The sequence below is a fragment of the Anas platyrhynchos genome, chromosome 34 (genome assembly GCF_047663525.1).
Source record: "Anas platyrhynchos isolate ZD024472 breed Pekin duck chromosome 34, IASCAAS_PekinDuck_T2T, whole genome shotgun sequence".
In the NCBI taxonomy this organism is placed as follows: domain Eukaryota; kingdom Metazoa; phylum Chordata; class Aves; order Anseriformes; family Anatidae; genus Anas; species Anas platyrhynchos.
The window spans coordinates 6,173,215-6,199,252 of NC_092622.1; the positions used below are offsets into that span (position 1 = coordinate 6,173,215).

At 44.3% G+C, this 26,038-nt stretch overlaps 1 protein-coding gene across 1 annotated transcript; it reads right to left on the bottom strand.

The window, feature by feature from the left end:
- Positions 1 to 12,063: 12,063 nt before the first annotated feature.
- LOC140000868 (ATPase family AAA domain-containing protein 2-like) lies at positions 12,064 to 25,340 on the bottom strand. The gene is made up of 13 exons (XM_072031838.1): positions 25,270 to 25,340; positions 23,449 to 23,608; positions 22,578 to 22,668; positions 21,825 to 22,150; positions 19,566 to 19,730; positions 18,391 to 18,570; positions 17,042 to 17,171; positions 16,693 to 16,889; positions 15,388 to 15,547; positions 14,919 to 15,053; positions 14,673 to 14,807; positions 13,349 to 13,603; positions 12,064 to 13,242 (listed from the first exon to the last, which is right to left on the bottom strand). Exons 1-13 carry the CDS (start codon positions 25,338 to 25,340, stop codon positions 13,193 to 13,195), a joined length of 2,055 nt encoding a protein of 684 aa, XP_071887939.1. The 3' UTR covers positions 12,064 to 13,192.
- Positions 25,341 to 26,038: the final 698 nt, after the last annotated feature.

Genomic DNA, 26,038 nt, shown 5'->3' on the forward strand with positions numbered 1-26,038 from the left:
GACACGGGGGCTTAGAGAGCCACCGGGCCAGCACAAGCCCCCGAGCTCACTGTCAAACTTCACTTTTGGCATCTTTCACTTCACCAGCGCCGCCGGACGAGGAGCCCAGCAATGCCTGACGCCGCTCCGGGCTCACCTAAACGCGGGGCAGGAAATTCAGATTCAAAGCTGCGAAGGTTTTTCTTAGTGAAAGCATGGAATGAGTGGCCATCGGTGACTAACCTTACAGGAAGGCATTCACTTTGTGAATGCTGCAGTGAGTGAAGACTGAAGGCGTTTTCTGAGTGACCTAAGGAGAGCCCTCCCCGAAAAGCAGGACGTTTTATTGTCTATGTAACATCTCCTTTGAAGGCTCGAGCATGAGATACACCAGGTTTAAAATCTCAAGACACGGATCTGCCACCACAGAAGCAATACATTTCATCTACTAAGCCTAAATACCGTATTTTGCCTCCTCTGTAGGTTTAAAAAAACACGGCCATGCTTGAAGGAATGCATTCTCAGATATTCTACGTATTTACAGTGCTTTAATTAATACCACAGACATGTTGTGCTGTTGAGGGGAATTTGCAATTACATTTTCATTTCCAACCAAACGCAGCCTGACACAAATTGGGAGCAAAAGGAACTAATCATCTGGAAGCCGGGATATGCATCATTCGCCATTTTCTAAGAAAATGACAAAAATATAAAACCCCAGCAGTCTGAGAACGTGAGCACTGAGGTAAAGGCCTGATCAAACAAACGCGCACAACTATGATTTGTCCTTTTAACTCAGCAAAAGTCTGCAAACTGCCATGGTAGCAAATGAGGAGAAGGAGCTGGTATTTACAGAAGTTGCAGCTGAAGATTCAGATAAACCATTCGGGTCGATGCTCCCTTCCTGCAGGTTTAAGCTGCGGTCACATTGCCTATTTCAAACCCTTTTGATTTCTACCAGTCACCCCAGATCCCACCTATTTTGCACGTTTTCCAATCAATGAATTCGCTACATGATTTCTGGGGCAGAAGAGCAGGCCTGGTGAAGAGGAGCATGCCTGGTGCCATCATTCAATCAAATCAAAAGCGTCCAGGAGAAGCCCGGGGTGTGGTACTCACAGAGAATGTTTGCGAGCGGCCAAGTTCAGCAGAAGAGAATAGGCAGGACTGGAAGCCCAGGGGAACGAGATGCATCTGTTGTTGCAGGCAGCCCCAGCAAAATGTTACAGCTTCACTAGCCTGGGGCATGATTCCCCCCTTCCCTTTTCACAGCCAAGTACAATATTAGCTTGCCTTTTCTTTTTTTTTATTATTATTATTATTATTATTTTTATTTCTTTTTGCCATCGTCAGGCTGAGGCCGGCTGAGAATATTTTGTGTCTAGACTAATAAATGTTTGTGCAGATTTTGCAAGAGCGGCTTATGGGAACAGAATCCACTTTTTGTTTTCTGCTGGAGGAAAAAAAATAAAATAAAAATAAAGGAGGAGCATTAAAAGCAACCAAGCACCCCCGTGCATTTGTTTGAAATTGCATATTACGGTGCTGCTATTTTATGTGCAATCAATACATAATTTGGAAGAAAAAAATGCTTTTAAAATTCAGAGCTACCCCTGAGCAGCTACGGTTCTCTTGGAAACTGAAGGAGGAGTCTGAAATGATTGTTCTTTTGTTTGCCTCCCCCAGTGGGAAAGGCAGCACACAAGTAGAAACCACTGTGCTTTGAGGCGGCATGAATCATTAAGAATAAAGATTCCTCCCCCCCCTCCCCCTCCAATTAAACATGAGATATTAAAACTGAATCTAGGACAAAGGTAAACTAAACAGACTCCTTCCTTCCCAGGCAGTCAGTGGGTTAAATCAAATATCAAAGGGGCAACATCAACCTTATAACTTCCTCTGCCGAAATTAAAAAAAAAAATAAAGGTAACTTCTATTTTGCCTGCCCCGACCCCAATCGCATCGCCCGAATGGGTGCAAACTGCTGGGATATGTGAGGGCCCAAGCCTATATTTTCCCTTTTTCATATTTGTTGGAGGAGGGCGGGGTATCTCCAGATGAAATGGCTGACCGAGCTTTTTATTTCCTCGCTTTGGGTGGAAATGACTGAATCTTTCCAGGCAGCGGAGCAGTGCTTGACCGGCTCCCTCGGCCTCCCCGCGTGGGAAGAGCTCTGCCAGGAGCAGCCCGCGTAACCCTCAGATGCCAGCCCCATCAGGATTAGGTCCAGCAATGGGATGTTGGCTCCTCTAAGTGAGGACGCATCCTCTCGAAACACATACACAGAGATTTAAATGAGATATTCCCAAGAACACCTGCCTATTCTTTCAGCACGTGTGCAAAGAGTAAATTCATTTTACTTCATTCCTCTTTTTCTCAACTCTCCCCTCCTTCCTCCGGAAGGAAACAGCCAAGCAATATTAGCAGGGCCTTCCTTTTCCCCTGGTGGAGTCCAAGAACGCGAGAATTGAGAAAAGCGACTTGTCAGGAATCAAGTTTAAGAAGAGTGTTTGTGGACTGCGAGGTAAAATACCGGAAGCTGTAATCAGAAACACAACTTTTAACTAAAAAAAGCTTCTTTCCATTGTAAATTATTCCAGTTAGTGAAATAACAAATTAGTTCTCTGCTCAGCCACAGCCTCCTCCACCAAATTTAAGTAAAACCTGCAAAGAAGTCAAAGTTGTAAAACATTTGTCAGATGCAAGGGGCAGCGTTGCGTGGGTTAGCATCACGCTCAGATGCCCACAGTACCAACAGGTGCTTTCTTTCCAGAGGCACTGGCTCCTCCACGAGTTCCCCGCACGAAGAACTGAAGAAGCTGCAGGCAGGGTGAGCCTTCCTCAGTCCTCATCCTCACAGCAAGGAGTACTGGGGATGGGGAGCTGTGTTTCGGCTTGCTAAGAAGCAGAAACCCCCCGAGTTTTCAGGCGGGCTCCGCTCAGCTCCCCTTGTGACTGCTGCTCGGGACACGACCCTGCCTTGCTCAGCACCCTCGACTCCAGCAGGTGCTGCTGCTGGCAGCTGCCCTATGTATATAAAAAAAGAAGAAACCAACACAGTATTTCCCTGCTTTTAAGTATATCCCAAAGATTTACTAGGCATTGTGACGTTCTGCAGAAGCCCACAGCTGTAACTAAGGTTTGTGGGGTGTAGAGGGGCTGGGGGCTAAACAAGGCCAACAAGAGCCACATCTCCTCCCCGTTTGTCTCCCCTGTACTCTTTTTAGGACATCCAACATTCCCAGATCTCGTTTTGTCCCAGTGACCAAACAGGAGCCTGGCACTCATGCACTACGCCTTAAAACCTCTACAAATTGTGCGCCTAAGTCACAGCACTCATTATAAGCCGGCAGCTCTTTCTGGTCTCACAAACTATATGTGGCTTGAGAGATGCTCTCCAGATTCAGGGCGCTGAACACCTGCAGCCTTTGCCATAACCATGACAAAGTTCAGGAGCTCCCTGCTGGCTCCAAGGCTGGCTCCAGCAGCGGCTTCAAGCTGTGGGTCAAGAAGGCCAAGACACCCAACGAGAACCTGCAACACCAAGTGGCTTTCTGGAACGGCTCCAAACACAACTGGAAGCCTGTTGGTTTTTTTGGAAGTGAGCTCTTGTGGACCTGTTAGGTGCAAGCAGAAGTCAGACTCTCAAAGCATGTTTGCATCATTAAGCTCTCCATGATCTATCTCCAAGGTCTTCTAAGAGCTAGTAGCAACGTGGTCAGAGTTCTTGCCTGTTTTTCCCTTCACGTTCTTCCACGTCAGCAGCCCTGTGCTCCCTTTGGGCTGACTTCCAGAGCTGGGTAGAAAGGATCCCCTGGAAGCAGAGATGCTGCTTGATGCAACACCTTGCAGCTCACTGCACTCTGAAGGGTACACGAAAAGAGGTGAGTGGTCCTGGTGTGGTTCCTTCCAGCTCTCAGAAAGGCAAGAGAACTGGAAATGAACCATCAGCCAAAGGGAGGCACGGCGCAGCCTTGCGAAATGCCATCTGGCTGCTACAGGATAAGGAAAGGAGGCATTTTTGGTGGCTCCCATCTCCACAGAAAAAGAAACAACTATTTATGCAGCAGAGTGGTTGGAGTATTTCAGGAGGCCCTGAGCTACCCCAAAAACCAACAACGAAACCACAAACCAAACCGAAACCAAACCAAACTAACATGATGGACTGCAATAAAAGATGAAAATCAGAATTAATACTACCAATGACAATAAAGATGTTGAAAACTTGAGTCATCACATCCCTTGTGTAGACTGCAGGAGGAAGCACCTTTAGTGCCTGATGTGACAGTGTCAGAAAGTTAATTAATAACACCACAAAACTGGATTCCTGTGAGCACACACTCGGCAAAGGTGATACAACCGACAGCCGGACTTGAACACTGATACTGGTACCTGACTGGGAAACAGCGAGGAAACAAAGGGAGGAGGGGAAACCGTGCTATCCTGAAAATTGCATCACTTGTTTACAAGTCACCGGCAACTCCGAGGCAAACCATCTCGGGCATTTATGGATCAGTGACCTCACGTCTCTGGCACAGGACGGAGAGGGAATACCGACCGCTATTCACAGAAGGGAATAGCGCGTCCAGGCCCTCCTGCACTCCGCCAAATGTGGTCAGAATGTCCCCTCCCCTCATCACCCCAAAACTTATCACGTAGGACTTCTATTAAACAGACCCCAAAGAGCTCGTTCTGTCAATTTTGCAACAGGCTCAGCATTTCTCAAAATTAGAGAGGCTAACTTCATAATATACAAAAATACTGCATCTGGCACAGGGGAATTCTCAGCTAGACTTCAGCCTTGAGACAAAGCGAAACTGACCATAGAAATAGAGATTGGCCAGAGCTCAGCCACAAGAGAGTATGCCTCCGTTATATTTATTATGTGCAAACAGAACTAGAAAAACAGTTTACACTGACTTGCTGCTTTAGAAGTTAGTTCCATAAAGATGGAAGAAATTCTCAACTCAAACTTGAAGAAAGCATCAGACTTCAAAACCAGTCGTAGATCTTTGAAGTAAGACTGTTATGAATTCAGAAGTCACATCCAAACAAAAAGATCATTTATATTAATGGTAACTAGATTAAAAAAAAATTAATCCTGTCCCTCAGGCTTTGTAAGTGACTGGGGGAAAAACAGCGCAAGGATAGTAATAAGCCTAAGTGAAACACCACAAACTGCTAAGGGAAGCAAAAGACCCAAAGAAACAGCCTTTTTGGTACATTAGGAACAAAAGGAATCCTAACAACAGCACAAAGTCCATCACTTGACAGAAATTCTTCAGCGTAGAGAAATTTACAAAAGGCAGAACCGTTCAAAACCAAGCTCTAACAGGCTCCAGGGACGCATGGACACGCAGCAATAAACATCGGTTTTCCCAGTAATAACCAGCAGAGATAAATGACGACAATTACGGCTAGCAAACGGAGCGCTGGATGCAGCTGAAACAGGCACAGGTCATCGAGGGCTTGGCAAGAGAAGAGAGAGCCCAGGAGAGCCACAAGAAGCATTCAAGGAGTAGGAAAGCCTCACAAAGAGAATGCGTGCCCTACCTCCAAGTGTTATGTCTCAAACTTGTCTTTGTTAAACAAGCACAGTGCACAGGTGCTTTACGGAAATGCAAAGGGCTTTTTGGCTGAGGAAAGCTAGTAAGACTGCCAGCCTGAAGTTAGCAGTCACCTCGTTTAGAAAAAATGGCACCTCCTTCTAACGAGCTCCGGAGAACCCAATTAACAGCGTAACTGGAAGAGGCTGCCTTGCTGGCAATGTTTCAAGATGGTAACAAATGGGTTTTCTACATAATGTCTGCTTGTTCGGGGAGGTTTGGACTTACAGCCTATGGCATTTAGGTCCTGGGGTTTGCCTCATACAGGTTGTTCTCCACAGCTGGACCAGGTTCCTCAGAGCACCCACCAGCTCCTCGTGCGTGAAACCCCTCTGAGCAAACACCAACACAGCACAGGCTGCTGCTTAACACCAGCAGCGCAGCTTTCCAAACTCCCCTCTCCTTTCCCCCTCCAGCGGGCTGCTCGTGTTCACCTCAGGCCTTCCACAACAAAGCCCCCTTTGCACGGATCGCCGTGCACTTTGACAGCCCCAAGGCGCTCTCTGGGGCGCCTGTCCCGGCTGGGACCGCCACCTCAGCCTTGACTCACCCTTCAACGAAGCCAAACTCCTCCGTCAAGCCTGACAGGGAGCCCCAGCACCTACCGGGCAGCGCTGACAGCCGCAGCCTCTCCGCTCCCTCAGCGCCCCGCCGCCGCCTCCATTAGGTGCCTCGCCCCGCCGGCTGCCGATCTCCAGCGCCACGCAGCACCTGGGGGTCAGCCGGGCGTCAGGGCGGCCCCTGGTACCGCAAAAGCCCCCGGCAGGGCTGGGGACATGGCCCCGCTCCCCTCCCACCGCCACACCGAGCGCGTGTGTGTATATATAGAGGGGGGGGGAGCCCGGTCTCGGCTGGCTCCGTCCCGTTTCAAGGCACGGAAAGCGAAGTTGCTCGCCCTGCCCGTGTGCCCCCCATACCCCCGGCTCTGTCACAGCCCAACCACGCCCCGTTCACCCCTCACAGAGCCGGGGAAGGGGTGCTCGCAGCCGCCCCTCTCCTCAGGACCGGCCGGGGGAGCTCCTCGCCTTCTCCCCGGGGGTCTCCCGTGGCCGCTTGGGGTCGCCTCCCGCAGCCGCCTCGCCCCCCTCTCCTCTCAGCCCCGCCGCCTGCCTCCTCCTCCGCCGCCGCCGTTTTGTGTCTCTGGGAGTCGTCCGCTGCCGGCGGGGCGGGCGCTGAGCCGTCCCCGAGTCCCAGCTCCGCCGGCCGCCCGGGCCCTCGCCTCGCAGCCCGCGGAACCCACTCGCATCCTCCTGGCACCTCGCAGCTTCCCCCCCCCGTCCCCGGGAGGGTTTGAGAGCCGGGCAGGGCCAGGCAGCCTCCCCCTGCAGGGAGCAGGGCGGAGCCACTCCGCCCGGCAGGCGGCGGCCGGCCCGGCCCGGCTCGGCTCGCCTCGGCTCAGGGCATAAAGGCGCTGAGGGCGCCCGCCTCCCCGACCTCGGCTTCTTCTCCAGCCCCGAGTTCCCCTCAGGTGCCTGGTGCTGAGGGAGGAATGCCCTCCGGGGCTGGCTGGGACACCCCCAAAACCTTTGGAGAAAAAACAAACAAACAGCGAACAAACAAAAAACCTACCCCCAACCCCCTTTTTTTCCACCTCCAAGTTGAATAAAGAGGAGCTCTTCCTTCAGTACGTGTCCAGATATCTTAGTCTACGCTTCGCTTTAACTCCCACTACGTACTTCTCTTCAATACCGCTGCTTTTAGCAATGTTTTTACCTCAGACGCTAAAAGTTGATCTTTTCCCCAAGTCAGAAAAACCAGAATGGGGCTTCTGGGAACCCTTAGCTGTGACAGCTGTTCATGTCCAACCTAGATTTACTCCTTTATATATATTTAACTGTGAAGGTCTTCTTCTCTCCAGACTAATAACGGGGAGAAGTTTGCCCAAAACTTTGAAGAGCAAAAGTTTTGATGCCAGGAACGCTCCTGCTTCCTCGTTGCCTGTCATTCCCTTTTAAGTATGAAATTTTCCAGTTGCAATGCAATGAGCTGACTGTGGTTCCAGAGGTAAAGATGCATTTAGGATACCAGGTTTTCAACATCGTCTTGAAGTGGATAAGAAGAAACACATTTTTGCCTCAATGATATTTTTTTTTCCTCTCCTTTGCCTGGAGATGCAATGAAAGCTTCCTGTTGTCCGCTCAACACAGGCATCTTCTTCACGGTAGCTTTTTAAATACAGTGCTAACAACACAGCTCTTTGTTCCCTTCTGTACATCTACTGAAACGCAGATTAGGTGCCAGGCGTAGGTCAGTCTTGGAAAAAGCTGCCACCCCTAACACACTGACGGAAACGTCGGCATTGAGTTGCACCTGGCTCACGATTTGCCAGTGTTTGCCTAGAAAGCTCCATGGTTTATATAGCATAGATAGATCCTGAAACAATTGAGAAAAGTTAGACTTGGAGCACTGTGTCCAGCAGTTCTGGGCTCCCCAGTACAAAAAAGACAGGGGTCTCCTGGAAAGAGTCCAGCGGAGGGCAACAAAGACGATAATGGGGCCTGGAGCATCTCCCCTGTGAGGAAAGGCTGAGAGACCCGGGGCTGTTCAGCCTGGAGAAAAGACTGAGAGGGGATCTCCTCAATGTGTATAAATATCTGAGATGTGGTGGACAGAGGGATTTGGCCAACCTCTTTTCAGTGGTTTGTGGGGACAGGACAAGGGGCAATGGCCACAAAATGGAGCCCAGGAAGCTCCGCACCAACATGTGAAAGAACTTCTTCACGGTGAGGGTGACGGAGCACTGGGACAGGCAGCCCAGGGAGGTTGTGGAGTCTCCTTCTCTGGAGATATTCAAGGCCCATCTGGATGCCTACCTGGGCAACCTGCTCTAAGGAACCTGCTTTGGCAGGGGAGTTGGACCCGATGATCTCTGCAGGTCCCTTCCAACCCCTACAATTCTAACAAAAAGGACTGGTTCATATTCATACTGGTGCCACAGTGGTGGAAGACGCTTATTAGACTGGCCTAGAAACCTGAAGTAATGTGCTCAGGAGTGCTAGCTAGTATCCCAAAAACTCAGCCCTGTAGAATGCAGTCACGGGAGAAAGATGACAATGCACTTACAACAGATTAGGAAAAAAGCTAGGAAGCAGAAATGGATATTTTTATGGTGTACTCTTTTGAGCACCTCAGAAGTTCTTGTCACCTGTCTTGTCTGTGATTCCTCAACTTCATGTTCATTATATAAAGGATTTCTCAAAAAGTCATTTTAGAGAACAAGAAAAGCAAACCATATACACAATCCCATTAAAAATGTCAAGCATAGATAAAAAACATCATACGATGGGTGAGCAATGTCTGACGGGTAGGGCTCAGAGGGTTATGGTAAATGGGGCTACATCAGGCTGGTGGCTGGTCACCAGTGGGGTCCCCCAGGGCTCCGTTTTAGGGCCAGTTCTTTTCAATGCTTTTATAAACAATTTGGATGTAGGACTAGAAGGTGTTTTGAGCAAATTTGCTGATGACACTAAACTTGAAGTTGTTGACTGTTGAGGGTGGAAAGGCCTTGCAGAGAGATCTGGACAGATTGGAGAGCTGGGCGATCACCAACCGCATGAAGTTTTACAAGAGCAAGTGCCGGGTCCTGCACCGGGGACGGGGCAACCCTGGTTATATGTACAGACTGGGCGATGAGATGCTGGAGAGCAGCTCTGCAGAGACGGATCTAGGGGGGTCGTGGTTGACAGCAAGTTGAGTATGAGCCAGCAGTGTGCCCTGGCAGCCAGGAGGGCCAACCATACCCTGGGGTGCATCAAGCACAGCACTGCTAATCGGTTGAGGGAGGTGATTGTCCTGCACTGCTCCGCGCTGGGCGGCCTCACCTCGAGCACTGTGTGCAGTTCTGGGCACCACAGTACAAAAAGAACATTAAACTGTTGGAGAGTGTCCAGAGAAGAGCTACGAAGATGGTGAAGGGCCTTGAGGGGAAGACATATGAGGAGCGGCTGAGGGCACTGGGCCCGTGCGGCCTGGAAAGGAGCAGGCTGAGGGGAGACCTCATCGCGGTCTACAGCTTCCTCATGAAAGAATCATAGAAACACAAGGTTGGAAAGGACCCACAAGATCATCTAGTCCAACCATCCTTCTATTACCATTACTACCTATTACTAAAATAGCAGTAAGCACAAATGAAAGCTTAAGAACACTTTCTATTACTATAAAAATAAATAATTTGTAATACATGGTTAGTAATATTTAGCAAACAGTGTGCTACCACCATCACAACGGCCTATTACCCCTTCTAGCTTCAGAGGCATCCTTACACATCCAAAATAGAGAGGAGGATATAAACTATATGGATCTCTCTCAGCAGTGGTTTCACAACAATTAGAAGGAAGAAACAGTTGCTGAGAAGCCACAACAAGCTCAAGTTAATTTCTGGACTTTGAATAATTGCTCCTTAAGTTCTCTCTCTCTCCATACAGTAGAGCACGCTCCTGACTAACTTGTACAGTGCACTCTGAATAGGAGAGATTTGTTTGCCTAAGCTAAAGGAAGAAATAGAAAACCAAGAAAGCTACTTAACTTTTAACACTTAAATTAAATGTTAAGTTACAAAAGTTCACAGGCCATGAGATAACATAAATAAATCCCTTCTCGAGCTAAAAGATCTCTTTTTTTTTTTTCAGGAGCGGCCTCCCTGAATCTAAATAATCCTCTCACAGGCAGAACAGAATGTCCGTTCTAACTCTTTATCAGATGTGGAAGAAGAGATCAAGATGACTAGTGCCTAAAAAAAGAGGCACTCTCTTTTCAAGGCAGACTGATCGGCACAACAAATTTCATCTGTTCTCAAGCACAAGCAACTCTAAGATAAATGGGTTCAAGGATCTTCAATGTGAAGAGTGAATATCCAAGCGTATACTGGGAACACCTGACTTGGACCATGGACGCCTCACACAGATTTCTGAGGAGTTCGGACAACTCCGAAATCATCTTTTACAGGAAGAGACCAGAGAATTTGACTCAGTGTAAAACTGGCACAGGCAGAAATCTCCCCAATTACAGATGCTCAAGCGCATTAGTTAAAAAGAGATTAGAGTGTGACTAGAGAGAAGTCTCAAACTCTTGTTATATACTTAAATTTCTCTCCAAGGATGGAACAACTGCTATCACCGTGCATGACTGGCTGTAGAGGGAGAGAGTGAGTGAAAGACTTAGAAAAGCACCTTCCCTTCGTAGTCCTCCCGCTCCCAAAATGGTTCCCAAGGAAAACTACTGACAGACTAAGGTTAACTGCTTTGAAAGGGCTGTGTGGGTGGACCCATTGTCTTCAAGTTCAAGCTTTTTCCTGCAGAAACTGCCAACAGTTATGCCAAATATAACAATTGTTTTGCAAGGTGGATAAACGTCTTCCAGACTGAAAGGGAGAAGTCGTACTGTTGTTGTCTGTGCACAGACAGCTAAGCAGTGAAGAGCAATGCTAAACAACCACGATACCCCAGAACACACAAATACTGCGTAACAGTGACAGAAAGTGCTAGAATTCAAAACAAAAATTACCTTCACCAAATCGGTTTTGTCGTAGTCTTCTCTCTGGTTGTAAATACACTGATTAATGACGCCATATACTTTTTCCAGGTGATAAATGTCAAATCCCTTCGTTATCTCAGTGACAAAGCATAACAATTTCTGAAGACAACAATGGAGCAAAACAACAACTTTAGAATAGTACCAGATCCTTTGAATACGCTCTATATGTTTTCGGAGGTTGAACAGTAACAATACAAGTGAGAGCCTACTTTTTCTTATGCTATTAAATAAAATGTGACACTTCAGAGAACAGATTAAATATCCCATGAGATTTCAGCAGGGAAAATGAGTTAATTTTTCATATTTCAGAGAAAGGAAAGGCTGAAATTTCGGACAATCTTTTACTACTAACCAATCTATCACATCAGTGGTTGTAATTGTAAGTCGACTGCTCCCAAAGCAGCAGGGAATGACACGATCCAGCTGGAAAAGGAAGCACCCTTAGGTGATTACCTTTACCCACGTGTGCCATGCCTACAACTCTGCTGGCAGAACAGATTGCTCAAACGCCCAGAGCAAAGGTGGATTAGTTTGCTCAATCCTACCTTTAAATTCAGGGGTGGGTAAATAGCAAAGCGACTGCTTGTAGCAATCACCTCTCTCTCACACAGTCATTTCTATTACCAAAGATGCAGAGATGATAATCTCTGGCACAGCAACAGTGACAAGCTAGTGGCAGCACCTTCTTCCACTGCCACAGCTGTCCATTACCTGTGTGAGCCTGCAAGCATGTAGCTTTAGGGAGCAGCCATACCAAATGGAAATACTACTGCCCCCTGGAAATAATGCTGCTTATCATCTTATCAGCAAACTCTGCCTCCTTCATATATATATATATATATATATATATATACACACACACACACACACACACACACAATATAAGAAATTCTAATACTGCACTTTCAAGGAATTTCAGAAAAGTAGTCACTTCTCCATGGCTAGCTAGTTTACGTCAACCTGCTAACTTCAGGTTTAATATCATCACTGCAAGAAATAAAGATCCTTTTCAGGTTCTTAGTACATCAAAGCATGAAAAAAAATCCCCAAATAAAAGCCCTCAAACCCATCATAAGAATTATGAATCATTAAAATGATATCCATAATAGTACTAGCAGGTTGTCAGTGTGGTATTTTAAAATTCAGCAAGGCCTTTTGTCTTAAAAATTAGGCAAAGAATCTGTCTCCTAAACTACAGATAACCAGAAGCAAATGGTAGCCTACAGAAATCTCCATGAGGTGTGGAAACTAAACAGTCACAGTGCATTAAAGGCTGAATTATTTCACTATCTGTATGTCCTTCCAATTAATTGTTTTAATTGGCATTGGTTAACAATGGGCTTAATTTGCAATTTTACATGACGCAGGAATATGTCCTATTTGAGCATTAAAAAAAAGCTGAAATTAGACATACTTTGAGCTCATAGCGATCCACAATAACTATGTAGTCTGTCTCCGTAGGGACTTGTACAGTGTTCTCATCACTTATCTGTTGTTGGTCTTCTTCCCAAGAACGTTCAGGAGTCACCGCTTGAAATGCCCAGGAATCTGGAAGGACACAGATTTCTTCAGTCAGGTTTTCTGTTTATCTAGAATACAGTCTCAGTGAAGTATCCTGTACCTGCCAAACAGTCTCTTTCTACAAATACAGAGACAGAATTGTTATCGTCTTCACTGAGAAATACTTGGCTTCTCCCTTCTTTCCAGCTAAAGTCACTGCTCCACAAAAATTAGAAACTAAGACAAAAAAAGCAAACAAAAATACCCACAAACAAACCAAAAGCACTAATGAAAAGCTTAATAGTGGAAAAAAATAGTCATGTTGCCAATTCAGGTTAGGGAACACATCTTAGAGTACAACATTAGGGCTTAAGTCTCCTATTCCACATGTTACTCTGGATCCACGCATCTTGAAGTGCAGCTTTTTCACCTAAGCTGCTCGTTATTGGAAAGCACCTCGTACAATAAAAGAATGTCAGTGACTGCTGGCTTTCAGTTAGGTACCATTAGAAAAAAACAGACTTCAGAATCAAAAAAACAGCACCTACAGAAACATGCGGGCTTGGCTTGCACAATTAGAGGAGCAACATCATTACGGAATAAACTGTGTGGTGACTTTTGAGAGCTGTAACAGAAAAAATAGAGTGAAATTGAAGGCTAAAGCTAATAAATAGTGCAATCCTCCTCAGCAAGAATAAGGTGCTAAAGGATCCGTTGGACTTCTCCCTTACCATTTGAACTTGGATTTTCATTAGTTATAGTTCCCCATCTTGGTGGGGAATATCCACAAAGCTTAGCACTTTCCTTTTCAGTGTTAAGTTTTACTTGACAGATGTCAGAAACATGTTTGTCCACAAACTCTTCTTCATCACTATCGTTTTGGTCATCTGTTGGTACTCTGTTCTCTGTATCGAATTGAGAACTCCTTCTTCGCTTTGCTGCAGCATGCGCACAGTTGTTCCTTCTGCACTTTCTTTCTGACGCACCTACAAAGAGACAGCATAAAAAAGTAATCCAAAACATAACCAAAAGAATTCTTTCTTCAAAATCCATTATCTTCATCTTACTTGACTAACAAAGGAACTGAGCTACCACTGCCTACATATGCTGAGAAAAGAGTTGAAAGTTAATGGGGTCAGTTTGCTATTAAGATTAAAAACAAGCAAACAAACCACACACACTGCTATGGAATTTCATTCACTAAACAGTCACTTTCAGGATTTTACATGCTGAGGATTCTTACTTTGGATTGGCAGTATTAATACAACGTGAGGTTATTTGATAAAGTCACTGTCTTACTGCATGAACTAAGACAGATGAACATCATAAAAGCCTCTGGAAATAAGCTCTCCTTCGAGTCTGGTATCAAGCTGAAGACTTCAAAAGCTGAATACATGTTTGGAAGAGATTAATTAATGAGACAATTTTAAGGGAATATACAAAGGAGAAAAAACGTGAAGACTTATACCTCGTATGCTTCCTGATTCGGTAAACCTTTTGTGAAAAAACAAACTTTGTGGTTTTGCCCAACATTCGTAGTATTCATATAGTATTGCAAAAGGATATGGGTGGAGTCCATGGCAAAATTCCCACTCTCACTAGTTAGACTTCCCTCCTTCAACTGGAAATCACAGTATGAGGTAGCTAAGATTTTAGCATTTGGGGAAGGGAGGGGTGGAGTGGGGGTAAAAATACCATTTTGCATAATTAAAAACTAGTTAAGTATTCAGAAACTGCCATCCACAACATTTTTTACCTCAAGAATTAGCAATTTAGGGGCGACTAAATGGCAATTGGGCCGTCAAAGTTTTTGTTTGTTTGTTTTGTTTTATTTTGTTTTTGTTTTTTGTTTTTTATATTGTAAACCAACTTTCTTTGAACTTTAATTCATAACTATATTGAATGGATGACCTCTGGATTTCTCTCTCACATTTTGAAGTAAATTTGAAAACAAAATACCTCTGGCATAAAGAGCCAGGCATCAGAGACACCTGTTGCGTCTCAAGAACAGAGAAGGTATGAATGACAAGAGCAGCTGAATAAAATGCAACTTACCATTAGAAATGGGTGTACTGGCATCTACAGGTGCCGCTGTCATCGCCTCATTTTCATTACTCTCTTCATCTGGTTTGTCGTCTTCAGTAGCAGGGTTCTGCTGTGGTGACTTGGAGTTGTCACATGGAGCACATGCTGAAGAGGTGCGACCTTGCATTAAATAATAGATACCAAAGATCTTCGTTGTGCATTTTCAGTTACAAATGCAGAGACAAGTCTTAAAATCCTTAGCGTTAAAGCACGTACCTCTTTTCTCACGAGATTCTTTAATTTGTTCACAAAGTCGTCCAAACTCTGTATCCATTTTGTTCCTCACCATTGAATATGCAGTGTCTTGCAAAACATAGGCTCTGTGACAATCTGAAATTTTACAGACTTTAACTGAATGTTGTCTACCAACCAATGAAACTGTTTTGATCACAGAAAAAAATTGCTTTCTTCATAGGTTGGTTCCGAAAGGTTATCTCAGTGAATATTTTCAGCATATCAACATAGAAGTTAATTAAAACAAAAGCACTAGTTCCTTGGGAACATTTATATCACAATTCCATGCCCAAGTAGCAAAATGATAAAATATTTACAATGTGGTAAGAGATGTTCTCTGTGGATGTCCAAAATCATCGAATCCATCCAAAGTCTATTGTCCGCACACAGCATTTATCCATCTATACGTTTGACAGATTTTTTAAACTAGGGCTAAAAAGCACATCCTCACTTGTAGATCTTTGATCTGGGTAGTACTCTAAGGCATTGTTACAGATTAGATCGATGTCCTTCAGATAGTCTCCTGCAGCGGGGTACTGGCACGAGTCAATTTGAGTCAGACCTGTTGAAAGATCCATCGGCTCTTTAATCCTTGTGGCATAGTCAGGTACCTGCAGATCAAATACAAGCATTCAGAGGTTTTCTTAACCTTGCACACTGTCTACCAAAATTACTCTGAAAACTTTAAATAAACGACTTCCTAAAAACCCTGAACATTTGCGATGCATCAGAAGATGCTGAAATTAACCAGTTTGCTTCTCAAAAATGGAAGGGCTCTTTCAACTGGCATTAGAGCTGCTAGGAGAGGACAACAAGAAGTAGGGAGGTCAGAAGCACGTGCATGGTACAGAAGAAACACTGAGGGTGGGAGATTCATTTCACTTTGCTTCAGAAAATCACAACAGTGAAAGCTGAGTAAGCCATCCAACATTCTTTTTGCTGTCGACATTGAGGAAAAGGTGCATGAATTGCACCTGTGAAGTACCTATTGCAGGCATCTACTTTAGAATGAGATAACTGGGCCCAGAGGTGCTGATTTCTTCCCTCAGACCATAAGAGGAGCCTAATGACTAGTTCAGATGAAGACATACGTATCTATCTAGATTTTTCACAGCTCAAGAACCTAGGAGAAAAGGGGAAGAAAAGCCAGTGGATGCCCACGTGAAGAGGCCTTTGCTGATCCGCAGGTATAGTCAAGTTACACCTGTCTTTGAAATATACGCCCCTAGTTTAGGCTTATCTAATCAATTAAGGAGAAAAAGGGATCTAAGCAGCCTATTGGAGGAAAAAGAAAACACACTGCACTTATGGTTGATTCCTCTTGAGGAGTTCCAGATGAAACAGAGAACAGGATCTCAAAACTTATTTTTACAAACTGCTGCTCCTATTCCTGTTCCCACAGGAACTGACAGTCCAATAAAGGGCTTTAGACTTCATTAAAGTAGTCCTGTAAGTACTGTTTGTAATTATAAGGAAAGATCTCTGTGCTTTTCAGTGCTGTGACATGCCTACATATCAAAGCCTTTTCACGAACAGACTGTGTTGGCATTTGTACTGGCTTCTTAGAATGAAACCAGGGCTTTCAGCGAATAATCCGATAAGAGACATCTGAGAGTCAGCAGAAGTAAAAGCACTGCCTCTGCTTCTTGCAAAATCCTAATAGTGCAGCCCTAAAAACAAAGTTGAACCTTCCCAAAACGCTGAGAAATACGAACGCTGAGAAGTTACAGACACACACAGATCAGCACTAGTTTACCTTCTGTGGGTCAACGGGCTTTGCAAATTCCCTGAAACGTCTGTCAGTGGCAAGTCTGTGAGTAACGTCCCTCAAGAAAATTCTAAGTTCACGCAAGGTATCCTCCTCTTCCTCCTCCAGCATCCCTACTTCTTCCTCTTGTGGCTTCTGAGGCTCAGCTGGTGGTGCTACAGGCAGGACTTCCGATGTCCGATCAACTTCAATTAATCAGGAAAAATTAGCCAATTTACAGTACTCAAATACAAGCATATGACAAAATTACTGACAGAAAATGACCACCAAAGCAAATCCCAAAGAGCTAGTAACTTCGATAGGAAAGTTTTAGATGTACTTCTTATATCCTCCTCACCTGTTTTCTTTACAGGAGGCTTAGCCACTTGATTTAGAATTAGGTCCTCAAAAAAAGCTGCTCTCTCTGCCCTACCAGGCAACTCAATATTGCACACTTCTCCAAATTCCTTATTAAATAATTTTTGGATCTAAAGCAGAAGGAGGAAAGACATTTCAGATTTAAGGCCACAAAAACTCATCTTCTATTCCAAAAAGATGAGTACCTTTTAAAATGAATAATAACCTGAAGAACACAAACTGAAAAAAGTTATCTTCCTGGCCTTAAATGGCTACATTTTCACAGGCTGGCATGGCAAATTCAAATATCACCTTTAAGAATCACCTGTAGAATTAAATCTTGGTGAAGGGATTGTACGCTACACTGATAAAGTAATGGCTTTCACCACATCCAACATCGCTTCCTTTGTATTTACTGGCCCTGCTGCATCCTTTACTTAGAACCTTTATGGCTATAGAGGGAAGAGAAAGGCTTCAGCAGACAAGTGAGGGCTTTTTGCTGAGTTTTTATTTCTCTACCAAAAGGTGTCTGAAGTAGCTAGTACCTCTACATCTTCCTCCATTTTCAATTTCTAGTATTAAAAGGTAGGTAAGGAATTTCACTACTTATTTTAGAAGGAATTTAGAACCTGTACAAAAACTTCTGTGGGAACTCAAGCACTTTCAAAGCAGTTGATAATAAACACATCTAGGTAAGACCTGTTCTCTTCCCCCAGTAACTGAGACAAAATAATCGGAATGAGAACAGCGTGTTCCTGTTTTGGGCACCTTCCCTTAATGTAAACTCTCAGAAGTCAATGAAGTTCTGCATGTACTTTTACTACAGTTTATTTAGGAATACAACTAGAATTCCATTCCAAAGTTACTTGAGCAGAAATTGGAACTCAGCTTTCCAGCTTGGAAAGCTTTGGCCTATATGAAGAAAGAAACTGATTTTTTTTTTTTTTTTAATCAAACTGTTTCAATTCTCTACTAAATTGCATTATTAGCAGTTTACCCAACATAGCATGGAATGGCAGACTGTCAGAAGAAATCTCTTCAGTAAAAACATCTTCTTGTCATTTCAAGCACTGCATATTCTTGACTGAACCACTTTGTAGCCACCAGAATTATTGTATTAATTTATTATTTGCATGCATGAGAAGGGGGTGAAAGTCACTTGCTTGACTCAGAAAAAACCTTAAGCAGATGCTTTCACAGTATTCTTTTTCTCTAAGCAAATTTTAAGTGATTTGTTAGGGTGCCTGAGTAATAACAGTAGGCATTTAAGAAAGCGCAGCATTTTGATGCTGAAAGCATTCATAAATTACAAGACACTGAAGAAATAGTAAGAAAAGTATTGACAAATACCTCTTCTGGGAGATCTGAGTGACGTACATCAGACGTAGCAAGCAGCAAAACTGGCGAAAATGCTGGAAGAGTTAGAGTTAGAAAAGTAAGTTTCAAGGCAGGTCCAACGTTGTCCCACCATAAATGGATATCTGGGACATAAATTATGCTTGGTGCTGTCTTCTGAGCATTTCGGATCAGCTAGTGAAAAGGAAAGCTTGGGTAAGAAAACTAAACCACGTAGAATAACCTGTTAATACATAGCTACATAGCCACCTGACTGCCCCATGAAAGGAAACTATGTGAACAGAGTGGCAAGCATCCTTTCACATAAGGAATTTCTCTGTGCACCCTTTCAGATTACCAGTATTCGAAGAACTCTAGTCAGAAGATGGGAAGGATATATTCAGGCAGTGGCTAGACACCGTAGCTATATGGCCACAGCCACAATCATCGCATAACAAAGAAAGGAAATGTCCCTCTTATGGGACACATCAGTATTCAGTCGTGTAACATGTCTGTCCTTACTTGTATGGCTCTCAAATGTTCCCACTAAAGGTAAAAATATTTAAAGGTAGTGATGCCAAACAATAAAATGGATTTCCTGCCTAAAAGTAAAAACACCAGATCTGTTTATTTTTTCTAGTTAAAACCACATCAGCGTGCAAATGAAGTGTTTAGTGAATGTTAATGCTTTTATTGCACATACTGCAACGGCACAAGTTGTGTATGTCCGTGTGAAAACAAAATAAACAGAAGCCCCAAACCTTGGTTGCCTTACTAATACAATTTAGAAGAAGGCTACAAAAAGTAGCCGACATGCAGTCTGATACAGAGCCATCTACTGGGAGCACACAGTCTTCGGAGGCAATGAGAACTACTTTCTGGATCCCAGGGAGATGAGCAGCATTTCTTTCCAATAAGAGATGTTTATTAGCAACACCGCCCAGCTTCCTGAGCTGCTAGCAACATCATCACTGTAAAATTGGATATGGAAAATGTGGACATGTACAACATCCAGATTGTTTGTGGTTTTGTCTAAAAGAAAAGGGGATTTTCAGACAGAAGCAAACATCCCAGCACATTAAAACAACGCCACCTCCATTACCAATGAATTTTGCTCACCTTACTTGCAACTCGATTGATCCTTTACATACAGTCAGTGAATCCGATGAGAATAAAAAGAAAAAAGGTACCTGTCCGCAGATCTCTTCTGGCGGTGCAACGTTTGTAAGCAGAACAGAAAGGTCCAGGGTGTGAACGGGAAACTTCTCCAAAGCATGCAACACCACGGGTGCCACGTAAGAAACCTGGCCGTACCCTTCTTTTCCTACTATTAGCAGACGGGGCCGGCGTGATGTTGGTTCACAGAAAGCACTCCTAGAACAAGAGTAAAGAAAACAAGTTTATAAATGAGGTGCTGAATAGACACACACAGATGTTCCAAGTAATTTTCCTATAGACTTACTTTTCCATCCCCAAATAATCCAAATGGTAGCGGTACATTAAATACATGTAAGATTTCCAGTTAAGTTATTCAGTCATTCCAATTGTTTCATCTTCTTCCCTTGTGTTTCCTATTCTTTACTGAACCAAGACTGCAAATTAATATCCCTGCAATCTTGCTTTACTACTAGGAAATAAATTTGTGAGGAGCATTTGTTTCCCCACTACAATCAGGCTGTACCTTTGCTGGCTTAAATCAAAGATGCTAGAGACTTCGCCTTGCTCTAGAGGACAGAAAATCTTCTGGACAGCACAGCAATAGAAACTGAGAAAAATCACTGATCCAGCTGTGACAACATGATCTAACTTTCCAACAGTGGGCTTGCATGACTTCCATACTAAAATACCACAAGATTAACACAACTTGGTGGCTTAACAAATAAAGACACCATTCAGATTTTTCTCAAGGTGTTTTAACAAGCCATTTCTCAGTTTTCTTTCTGCTACATAATTCACCATTGGTTTAAGAATCCTGGAAAACAGAAGGGCAAAAGGTGGCAACACAAACCCATAAAGTTGGGGTATTTTTAGCTAAAAGGACAGACAGGACATTTATGTGGTCTTGAGTCTTTCAAAGAATGCCATGGATTAAGTCAACGTGTTCTGGTAGTCTACGGATCACTTTGGCTTAGGAAGAGAAGCCTGGGCTTTTCAATTTGGTCATTCAGAGCAACTTCATTACCACTTTAGTCCCTTCACCCTTTCTCCTTGTGAATACCAAGCACCCCTTCAACACACAAACTTGATGTTACCCCTTCGTCTACCACCCCTCGCACTTTTAACAGCTGGAACTGTTTACAAAGACTCAGCAGTCCTGAGAATTTAAACATAACACGGATCTATCTTTCTTTACCTGCTGAAACAGAGGCGTTTTTTCTCTGGTATGTCAGGCATTCCATCTTTTAATTCATCTCCAGAAACCAAGGATGCATCGTCATCACTGTCGAACGTATCATCTTGTAAAATAGGATTTAAATGGTCTGAAAGACAAAAGAGGTTTGTTAACTTTCCTGAATAGCCTTTGTCTCTTTCTCTTACATGAATACAGCTTCTAAATCAGTGCCAAAACCCTTTCTTCATTTGAGAGCACACACTGAAAGCTATTTCCTAGAGTTCATCCCACCACAGATCTAAGGAGATGGCACAAGGCCCTACAAAGCTGTACTAAGTCCCGCTGATGTGTACGTATAAGGTACGCTACTCTTGGTGATTTTTTTCTCCCCCTTAGAATAAAGGAGATTACAAACAATTTCCGCAGTTGCTAAATAGCTAAAAACAAACAAACAAACAAACAAACAAAAAACCAAAAAAAAAACAAAAAAAAACAAAAAAAAACCAAGACCATTTCTTTCTGGAGGAGGTTCCCACAATGAAAGCACGGGGATTAAGGATGTGATGGCCACAGAATTCCATTCATCTAGTAAATATCAGTGCTAATTGATCTCACGTGCACATGTATAGTACGATCCACAAACATTTAAATTAGGAGACTGGTTAAAAACAATGATAGCTAAAACTATATTTAGCTTAGACCAGTTATACTTGTATCCTGGTCCCGACATTCTTCAGAAAGGAATTAGAAACATTGACCTAGAAATGCTTCCCCTCCAAATATCTGAGTTTTGATTTTTTAAAGAAAAATAGGTGCCTTATACTTCAAACCTCAAGTCAACCTCTACAAATGCTAATTATCTTAGCTGCCGTCAGAAGCAGGATGCTTCAGTAGAGAACGCATCGTCCTTTACTGTGTATTGAGTCATTCAGGGCTTCCATTTGGCATTTCAGTTTCGAATCCAGAATAAAACCTATGCGTTATCTTCCAGACATGCCCAAAAGAAAGACATGCACATGCAAATAATAAAATTCTACCATCATTATGTCTGAAAGGTTTAAGTTGATTGCACAAACCACAAGTTTTTGCTTTAGCAGAATTATAAAGAAGTGGATGCTGTGGTTATACCTTGCTGTCGGTCCTCCTTTAGTGCGAGCTGTGCATGCGGGAAGATCTTCTGCACAACTTGTAAAATATTCGCTCCTGATCTTTTAAAAAGTGGCTTGAAAATGGGTGATAGTGCTTGTCTGGGTGAAGCCACGATCCTGTTTGATGCCGGAACAACCTTCTTCAGAGCCATGAAAAAGTCCTTTGCTTTTATTTTAATAGAATTAACGTCTAGTAGCAACTTCTCCCTACTTGCATAAATCTGAGGATAGCATCGACGTAGAGAGCACAGCGCAGCTTCAGTACATAAAGATTTGATATCTGCACCACAGTATCCTAACAAACAAAAATCAAACATTACATCAGTCAAGGCCCAGGTTTACAACATGCAACATTTAAAGAATTTGTAATGCCAAAACCAAACAGGTTAACAGGGAATTCAAAGTGCTACCGCTCGGCAGGGAAGTTTCATGTTGCTCACTGCCTGATATCCTGCGCTTATGCAGCTGAAGCAGACTCCTCATCAAAAACTATACTCTTGAGGAAGATGCCCCAGAACCATTTAACGTTCTCAGACAACAAAAAGAACGACAACAAAGAGTAAATAGATGAAAGCATCTAACTCTGATTGCTATGAAGGCGTGCCAGCTGCCTCGTTGACTAGTTGTGCAGCAAGGCACAAGAGCTTGGGTACTGCCTGGTACAAGCTAAGGTTCTTTACAACTTGCTCACAAGCAAGAATCCATTTTGGTTTCAGTCTTACCAATGCATTTCTCAGCTAGTTCATCAAGCAACATGTCCGGTGGCTTAGGGGTCCAGTCACGAGTACGAATCTTGAAAATTTCTTTTCTAGCCTGGAAGCAAAATCATTGCGTTTTAGCTTGCCCCAAGTTTTCCTTAAAAATACCAACAAGAAACAAACAAACCAAAAAGCAAACAAACAAACAAACAAACAAACAAACAAACAGTCCTCTCTGAAAACCCCTCATCTATTAATACACTTTTCTTACTTGCTCAACTTTCAAGTATTTTACAGTTATTTAATATACACTCTGCATTTTCAACCAGGAAATTGAATATTTCTTATTTGTTATACTGAACTTTTTCTAGGAACCTACAATGAAAGAAAAGGCATTTATAGCTTCAATAACAAGTTTCCAAACTACGAGACCTAATGACCCAGAGGAAAATACTGTAATGAAAAATTTATCCAGAAACATTTCTTTGTTGTCCAAAAAACTTCTCTAAAACTTAGCAAGCTTTCATTGTGACAGTCTCATTACTTCATCACATTTGCTTTTCAGTCAGTAAATGCACAGAAAGCACTTCTGGCACAATGCTTCAAATTGCTACAATTACTATAAAGAAGAAAATAATTATGACTCAAACTACTACCACTGATCCGGGGCACAATCAAATGCAAACACGTCCCCTAACCATTCAGAAGTGAAGGATTGAGACCAAAAACACAACTTCATGATGAAAACGCCCAAGTGGACTAAATAATTAAGCAAACAGGTACAACTTTGCAGTGTCTCCACATATCACTCTTTTGTTCAAGTTGTCAATTATTTTTTTTTCCTATAAAGTTGGACTTTGCCATGGTAGCACTAACATTCAATTTAAGTTCTCACCTCTTTATTTGGCAAGTTGAAGAAGAACTCTCTGCCAAAGCGTCCTGGTCTTCGTAAAGCAGGATCTATAGAATCCAGTCTGTTGGTAGCTCCGATTACCACGATCTCCCCTCTGTTATCTGTGCCATCCATAAGCGTCAGAAGAGTTGAAACAATGGAACTAATAGAAAAATATAGTTTTTATTTACTGGTTCAGTAAATTTTATTACATTCCACGTGACTTTCTTGATGCTTGAACAACCTTCTTCCTAGTAGTCATTCAAAAGTGGGAAAAAAATAGTCTACCAAGTCGGGGTTTTTTTTGGTTTGATAATAAATCTGCAGACTGGTAAGTCATCAAGCACTTCAAGACTGTTTGATATAATCTCTACAGGAGGAACAGCCAGTGTTGGAAATGAAAAAAAGCAGCCCGTTTCTTCAGAGTCTTAAGCCTATGCTACTAGGAAAAAAAAAAACAAAACAAAACAAAACAAAACAAGAGGAGAGGAGAACAACAGCGGGAAATTTACCTATTCTCCAGGTGTTCAATTGCAAAGCCTCCTCTGGAGGATCAACAGCTGTGAATTCAGCGTGCTTAGGAGAAATCAGATCTATGTCTGAACCACAACTATTTCAGCAGTATCACTACCATGTTACTCTGAAGAAGCAGTCAGCACCCTTTCTATGTTAGGAAATAGCTGAACAGAGTCTGTTATTCACGTGAAGTAGTCAGGCAGGTTTCTTTAGGAAGGCTGGGTTTCACTAGAACATTACTAGCCTGTAAGCCTCATGGCATCACCTTCCATCTTGACTGCTAAACCTCCTTGTCCCCTACTATCTTCTTTGCCAAGGTACAGCTGTCCACATTTACTTTTCCTACTTGGCTGGACTGAATTTAAGAAGGGATCTTGCATCTAAGAAAGGGAACAAAAGTTGCTGCCCAGCAGCCTCTGGCTCAGGGAGGAGTGGGAAAGCTCTGTGCAGCCCCCAAGGGCCGTGCAGCAGGAGGCAGGAGGTGCTCCAGGCTCACAGCAGCAGTTCCCCTGCGGGCTGTGCAGGGAGAGGCCCCTGGTGGAGCAGGCTGTCCCCCTGCACCCATGGGTCCCACATGGAGCAGATCTCCACGCTGCAGCCCCCCTGTGGCTGGAGGAGCCCCCGGTGGAGCAGGTGGCTGTGGCCTGGAGGAGACCGCGGCCTGTGGAGAGCCCCCGCAGGAGCAGGCCCCGGGCTGGACTGGAACAGGCTGTGCTGAGCCTGCTTTGCCCGTGACGCTCCTTGTGGAGTGATCTCCCTGTCCTTCTGGCAGCCCTTGAGCCCTTTCCAGCCTCTTTTCTCCCCTTGGCGTTGGAGGAGGGGCAGGGAGAGAGCGCTTGTGCTGGAGTTCAGCTGCCCAGCTGAGGCAAACCACCACGGTTTGCTCTCTCTTGCCGCTGCTGCAACACGCTGGTAGCAGCCAGCAGCGTCTGTTCTTTGAGCCTCAGCAAGCCCACAGCATCTTCCTTGAAGGGATCCCTTTCCTTCACGCCTGCCAGGCGCCGCCTCCAGAGGCTGAGGGCTTGTGCCCCGTTTGCAAGCGCTTTCTCAGTGCCCCCTTCCCCAGAGAAGGATCCCAGCTGCTTGGCTTCCCTGCCCTCTGCTGCCAGGCTCCCGCAGCTGCTATCCCAGCAGCGCAGCAGCCAGCTGACAATGTGCTCGCCTGGAGGACAGCTGCAATCTTGTCCCATGGCTCGCAGCTCGCCCAGGGATGGGGATCACCTGCTTGCTGCTGCTTTTCTCTCTGCTCTCCTTTCCAACAGCCTCCTGTTCCCTGGGATGGCCCTACCTTGGGGTAGGCTGCCTTGCCTTCCTCTTGCTCCTTCCCCTTCTTGGGAGGACTTTCTGCCCTTCCGAAACGAGATGACTTCTGCATGCATTCCTTCCCCTTGTGTGTATTGGCGCCTGAGACAGCACCGGGGTAGTCCCCGGAGCCAGCTCTTAGGGCCTGTGCCAGGCTTGGAGGGGCTGCAGGGAACATGCCAGGGGCTCGAGGGGCTGCACGGCGAGTGACAAGGCTTTGAGGGGCCTCAGGTCCCAGCGCAGTGGTTGAAGTCGATGCAGGGAACATCAGAGTTGTTGGAGGGGCTGCAGGTAAAATGCCAGGGGTTGAGGGGGCTGCAGGGTGCTGAGTCACAGCTTTGCATCAGGTCAAGACACATTTTCCTAGAACCATCCATTTCCTCCTGAAGGGGCTGAATAGCATGGAACAGTCTTCAAAATGCACAGAGCAGACCCCAGCAAACGTAGGGATGCTGCTAGCAAGTAGGTAACTATTTTGTTGCTGTTCTTAACATTGCTTCACAACAACAGATGCAAACATGGTAAGATTAAATAATAATCATTATAATTTTATAATAATAAAACAACGCCATACTGTACAACACAGTCAATAAAGTGGATTGAATGCAATAAAAATAAAACCCATTTTTCCCATCCCAATGAGTTCCTATCCCCATCATCACTTCCCATCCCACTGATCATTTCCTATCCCAACAACGTCCCAGTTCTGATCCCAAGGCTGAATTCCCAACTCCCACCCACCCATCCAGCCAGCCATGCACCCATTTTCTGCATT

Bases quoted from the DNA above. Each gene is read 5' to 3' on its own strand.
- LOC140000868 (XM_072031838.1), bottom strand. From the start codon at position 25,340: ATGCATGCAGAAGTCATCTCGTTTCGGAAGGGCAGAAAGTCCTCCCAA. The intron at 23,609-25,269 runs GCAAGGCAGCCT...TTTTTCTATTAG, and splicing joins GGGGAAGGAGCAAGAGGAAG to TTCCATTGTTTCAACTCTTC. The intron at 15,548-16,692 runs GTAAACTAGTGC...TTTGATCTGCAG, and splicing joins AGCCCGTTGACCCACAGAAG to GTACCTGACTATGCCACAAG.